Below are 6,000 nucleotides of genomic sequence, written 5' to 3'. Positions count from 1 at the left end.
TTTAAAATTAACATTATCAATCATTTTGTGATTACTTTATAAAGTGTTTTTCTATCCCAATAACCAAAATTTATATTTTCACAAAAATCCCAACCTTTCCTAATACTTTTTCTTTGCCTGTATTAAATATCACACTGTTTACATTTAAGCGGCATACCTGGTGAGCCTTCTGGTTAACATTCCAACATGGAAATTTCATTTTCTAACTTATCTGTGGGTGACTCTACTTAAAATCTCACTCCACATCTATAGGACTGTTGCTTCAAGCCTATGTCATTAGTTCCTTAGTTACTTCTAGTGTTATTCATTAAAATTTTGTTTCTATTCAATATATCTTCCAGCACAACTGCAATATAAAATATTTGGTGATCCCACATACACCCCAATTTACGCATTTAGGCTAAATCTAATGAAGTTTTAATTTTAAATAGTAAAGAACACTTATTTATCCTCTTTTAACAACATGGAGAGCTAACTATTGGTTCTTGTTAACTCCTGATTAACTAGCTGGCTATAGACACAAAGCATGTTAATTTTCTACAGGCACCTTTCTGAATTCAAGTAAAAGTTTTGGTAGACAAGGATTTTACTTAAATGTCACTGACATAATATGAATCTTGAGTACAAATATTGCTCACCATTCTTGCATTCTTTAAATTATTTTACTTTGAAAATTTAAGAACTATCATTAAGTCATTAATAACACAGGTTTTCATTTAAGGAATATCTTGAACTGTGAAAATACAAATCTAGTCAAATTAAATTTTGAACACATATAGAGCCAAATATTTCAACAAAACTGCAGTTTAATTTCAGAAAATGTGTTAAAATATATATTTATACATCAATTTCTGACATACACTTAATGTGTTAGTATACACAAAATGATGCTTTCTCTTGAAACTGTATTTATGAAATGTACATTTTAATTTAAATACTCAGTATACACTGCACTTAATCTGCATGTTGCATTTATTAAATACATTAAAATCTGCAATGTAACAAAACGTTTTCTGCATACGAAATTCAAAACACCATTTTAAATGAACAAAAGATGGCTCACTTCATTTTTTTTTTTTTTTTTTACAACTAGTGTATAGTACACTAGCTCAGCTCCACCATACTACCTGTTCGTTCTTTTTTATTTGACATTTTTCACAGACTAGTACATATTACAATAAGAGTGCTGGATAAAAACATGAGGTACGAAAGTGGTTCAAAGATTATAGGTCATGCAGATCATGCTAGACAGCAAAGAAAATTGTGACCGAGAAAACACTAAATAAAAATACATAAAGAATGTGCATTATAAAAAAAACTCCATTACACAGCTTTGCTTCTTTGGTTACAAAGTAGGTTGAACAATTTCACAGCTTTTTATTCCCACCCGAAAAAAGAAAGTCATACGAAATGTCAAAAAGCAGAGGAATCGTGGCAATTTCTCTATTAGAAAGTAGAAACAAATGAACAAAGTTTTCTTCATCAAAATAGCCCAATTATTTATTATATCACAATAACTGGTGACTACCTGTACAGTTGCACTATGTTCTTCATACTTACACTATACAAAATTTACATTCAAGCTGGGTCTTTACTACTGAAAATAAATACCGAAGGTAAATTGCCATTAGTGTTAGAAATATGCCAGGATTCTTTTGTTCAATTATTGCCTAAACGTTTTATCTATTAAATGCAATCCTGTCTTTCAAATCCTTTACTGACACTTATAATTATTCAAAAAAATTAAAAAAGTTCTGTGACATTGTTCATGTACATTATGAAAATAGCAGCCCTGTAATAAATAAAACACAAATAAATGAAAACTTACGTAGGCAAATGTTACTGGTATTGAAAGAAAAGTGGCTCTTTAGATGAACTGTTATTTAGAATGTGATAGGAAGGCTCAGGGTAAATCCATGGATGATAGGAAAAACAAGAGAGCCACCAAAGCTCTTAAAAGACCCCACTCATGCGCACCAGGTAAAATGCAGACTTTGCTTGCTTTAATAAACCCCATCTATTATACTCCTCGTGTACTGATGACATAAAACTGGACACCAACAGCGCTGCATGACATCTCAAAGGGAGGAAAAGCTCCTGTAGAATGATTGTCTAATACTGAAAAGGCCAAACACACAACCGAAGCATGGCTACTTGCTTTCGTATAAAGTGGAAAGAATACCAGTGGCACACAAGGATAGATTGCTTTCAGTTTTTTTCTTAATGAGGCAAGAAAGCTTTATGCTGAGGAGACATTCGGCTGCTGTGGAGGTTGCGCTGGCTGCGGAGGCTGTGCTATCACTGCTTGCTGTTGAGAAGTGCTACCAGGATTGGCCTGTTGGGCTGGGAGCTGGGATAATTGATCATTGTTGGAAAGAGATTTTAACAGTGCATTTTCTCGTTCAAGTAAAGAGTTTCTTTCAACTAATTCTTTTATTTGTTCCTTTAGAACTTCCACTTCTTCTCTTACTGCATACATCAAATGGCTTTTCACGAGATCCTGTGAAAAACAAAATTAGCAAAGTCAAAAAGAGTGAAAAGAGAAAGTGTTGCTATCCGGTTCTGGCCTATCTGGGGCCTTCTTAAATATGAAGCATTTTTATATTGGTTTTCCCGGCTCTTCTTGCTTTAATGTTTCTACTGTATCTTGACTGGCCCTAAGGGAGGGAAGGATGGAAAAAAACCCTGTTTCCAACTAGGCAGCAAGCCCAGGATTTCTTTTCAAAGTCTGGAGTGAATTCCTAAAATACTAGGCTCCTTAAATTGTCAATTAGAAGCTTAGAATTAGAAAAAAAAAGTTTAAAATCACATGCTTAGAGGTTAGACCAAGAGAGCAAAAGATATTAAATTAATATTAAACTAGTTATAGCATTTCTTTAAGAGATAAAGCAACCTACAATTTCTAACTCTAAAACTTTAAAGAAAAATAGCTTGAGACTAATGGTCCTTACTTATAGTCCATAGTTTCAATAAGCCTCAATCAAAATATTTTATATAATGTAAACAGAGTATATTTAAGGGAACAAAAAAACTGATAGTTTAGCAGAAATCAGAAACAGACAACAAGTTCCATTTATTAGAGCTGACTAAAACAACATTTATAAAAAGGAAGGCTTCCAGCTAAAGTTTTCATTTTAATACTCTTTGATTATAAACTAGTTAATGCTGAAATATTTGAAAGCACATAATGCATTCTGATTATGTACGCCCCTCAAAATCGCCCTGATTTATCAACGGTAATGCACGAAATGTGAGATGTTCAAATGGGAGGAAATACTAACTCCACTGGTATTTCCAGACTAAAAATTCTCAATGTTCTAGTATCTATAACTAAATCTGATTATCCAAAAATATACTTTGGTTATCTTGTTTTAAAGAAATTAGGTGTTTTTTAAGAATTGATAAAAACCAACAACCTACGAAATGAGAGGACTATAAACTTTTACTTACCATTGCTTGTTCTATTTTGTTGTCAATGGCTACACCACCTCCCCCAGATGCACTGGAAAAAATTAGAATATTTCATTAAATTATTCTAAAAATGTAAAATTCTTTCCAACTCTTAAAATAATTAAAAACATTTGTTTTACTTAAAACCAAAAATAGTAACCTAAAATAGCTTATTAAAGCCTATTCTCATAATTTCAGTATACTCAAAGCTCTCATTTTAAAAATGAGGGATCTCAGTTAACAGATGACTTCCAAAAATCCTTTGTGGCTCCAACATTTCTAATTTCCTTATGACATACATATGCTTTTTTAAAAACAACTCCCAATTCTATTCAGGAGCTTTTAACTCCATGAACTTTTTAGAGATACCTTTTGAATGACCAGTATACTCTTCCCCATCTTTTAAACTTCTTCATTTACCGATTTTGTATTCTAATTGACTTTCAGGTGGAAATTCCAGTGGTCACTTATTGCATTAAAATTCAGATGATGACTTTCCTTCTAAAGATTTTACTTCTGGGTTAAAAATTTCTAGAACCAGCTTCTAAAGGGCCTTTGGGAAAACAATACTGGCAGGGTTGGTTAACACCAATCTCAACATTCTGGCAAATCTTCATACTCTCAGTGTGGGTTACTGGCATATATCACCTACAAAGGTATGTGGTTTAGACCAGTTTTTCCTGGAAAAACTTACTAGCCAGACTGCTACTTCCTAGCAGTCTGGCTAGTAAGTATATCCCAAGTTCAACTATCACCTTAGCATCTGTATGATAATAACAAAAGGTTCATTAATTGTCCTCTTAAATAGTAAGAATAACAAATATCTATATCTTTTTCTTGATATTTTTGTAAATTTTGAATAGTTATTAGATTTTCTTGTAAAGACAAACCTGACAATTTTAATCTACTTTATCAATACAAAAAGATGTCTTTAAATAACTGATATAAAACTGCAAAATATTCATAAAGCATATTCTAAGAAAACTTAGATGCTAATATATTTGAAGATTATTCTATTTTAGATGATGCAGGGCCTCAGACTGTTATCATATTGAGGGGCAGGAATATCCTGTCTTATGTAGTGATGCCTTTTATACTGTAATCTAAGTAGATCTGGTTATAATCCTGGTCCCGCTACTCACTATCTGTGTGACCATCACCGGATCAAGTGTTTAAGATCAGTTTTCTCATGTGTAAAATGAAGAGGTCAATGCCTTAGTGGATTTCCTACTTCTAAATCCTTGAATCAATACACAGAGGACACAAGCTTGTTTATGTGAGCATTAGTCACATTAATTACAGCATATACCTTTACTTCTTGCTGCTATTTCTAAGATGCAAACAGATTTTATATACCTAGTAAGTAGAAAGGATATACAGATCATTAATACATACTTATATATGTTAGGCTTTAAACAGCTGTAGAGGTGTGTAAAACAAAGTATGGCTATGTGTAACTATAAACTGTAGAACAACTATATAAACCATAAGGCTTTGGTGTAAAGTTCAGTTCAGACACCACGTGGATATGTTCATCAAATATTGGCTGCAATTTGCAAAAAGACAGTGCCAGGCATTCAGAGTTTGTCTGACTATCCTATATTATACTCTCAATATTTTTTATTTCTATGTCAATAAGGAAAAAGTGAATTAGTTTTCGTCAGTTCTTGATGTAAATATATTAAACTCTTTGAACACATCTGTTTTAAACAGAACACCTTAAATGTTAAACTCCAGTTTTATATATTAACAAGCAACTGAAACAAAGCCCCCTAACCCTTAAAAAGGGTTTATTACTTTTTTATGATTAAAATAAGATTAGTAAGTTTCCAAACCATTCCCTTAGGCTAAGGAACATTAATCAGCACCCTATTCTTTGCTGATATAATAAACTCTAATCCTGACTCAGACCTCTTTTACAGCAATGCAGGAATAGGTTTGCAAAGTGTAAATGGATCATACTGAAGATATGTGTCCCTTAAATAGTATTAATAACCCAATTTTATTAAGCATTGTACTTAAACAATTAAATCAGTCAGATACAATTACTATCACCACAGTGATTTCTGGCAAGTCTGAAGGCTGTTTTTAAACAATTCTATATAACCTATGGCAGTAGTTCTCAAACTTTAGTAGGTACCATGCAGTCATCTAGAGGTCTTCTAAAAACAGATGGCTGGGTTTCGCTTCCGGGTTTCTGATTTAGAAGGTATGGGGTGGGGCCCAGGAATTTGCATTTCTAACACATTTCCCAAGATGCTGATTCTGCCACCTGACAGATCATACTTTGAGAACCAATGGCTTACAATGATAAAAGCTCTAAGAGGAAAGAATAAAAAAACTTAATCCTATTTTAAAAACTTCTTAACCCAGAATACAAAACTTTTTACCCTTCATGACTTTGACCCCTGCCATCTATGGTCTCCTTTCTTCTCACATTCCATCTAGCCTATTGTGTTATTACATTATTGTGTGTCCTACATTAACTATTTACAGTCTGTGAAACATAGATTGTCTCAGGTTTCCATGGCTTTGCAGACCGGCTCCCTC

General features: G+C 32.9%; 1 protein-coding gene across 2 annotated transcripts in view; it reads right to left on the bottom strand.

The window, feature by feature from the left end:
• Positions 1-791: 791 nt before the first annotated feature.
• TSC22D2 (TSC22 domain family member 2) overlaps positions 792-6,000 on the bottom strand; it is a 48,248-nt gene continuing 43,039 nt past the window's right edge. For both annotated transcript variants that reach the window (XM_080800441.1, XM_080800442.1), the window contains 2 exons: positions 3,451-3,502; positions 792-2,500 (listed from right to left, as the gene is read on the bottom strand). In XM_080800441.1, the coding sequence (XP_080656567.1) occupies positions 2,240-2,500; positions 3,451-3,502 (313 nt within the window). In that variant the 3' untranslated portion in view covers positions 792-2,239. The remainder of the gene's footprint in view (positions 2,501-3,450; positions 3,503-6,000) is intronic.

The sequence above is a fragment of the Martes martes genome (genome assembly GCF_963455335.1).
Source record: "Martes martes genome assembly, chromosome: 1".
Taxonomy (NCBI): Eukaryota; Metazoa; Chordata; class Mammalia; order Carnivora; family Mustelidae; genus Martes; species Martes martes.
Note: the sequence above shows the minus strand (reverse complement) of the source record. Positions and strands in the feature narration are given on the sequence as shown.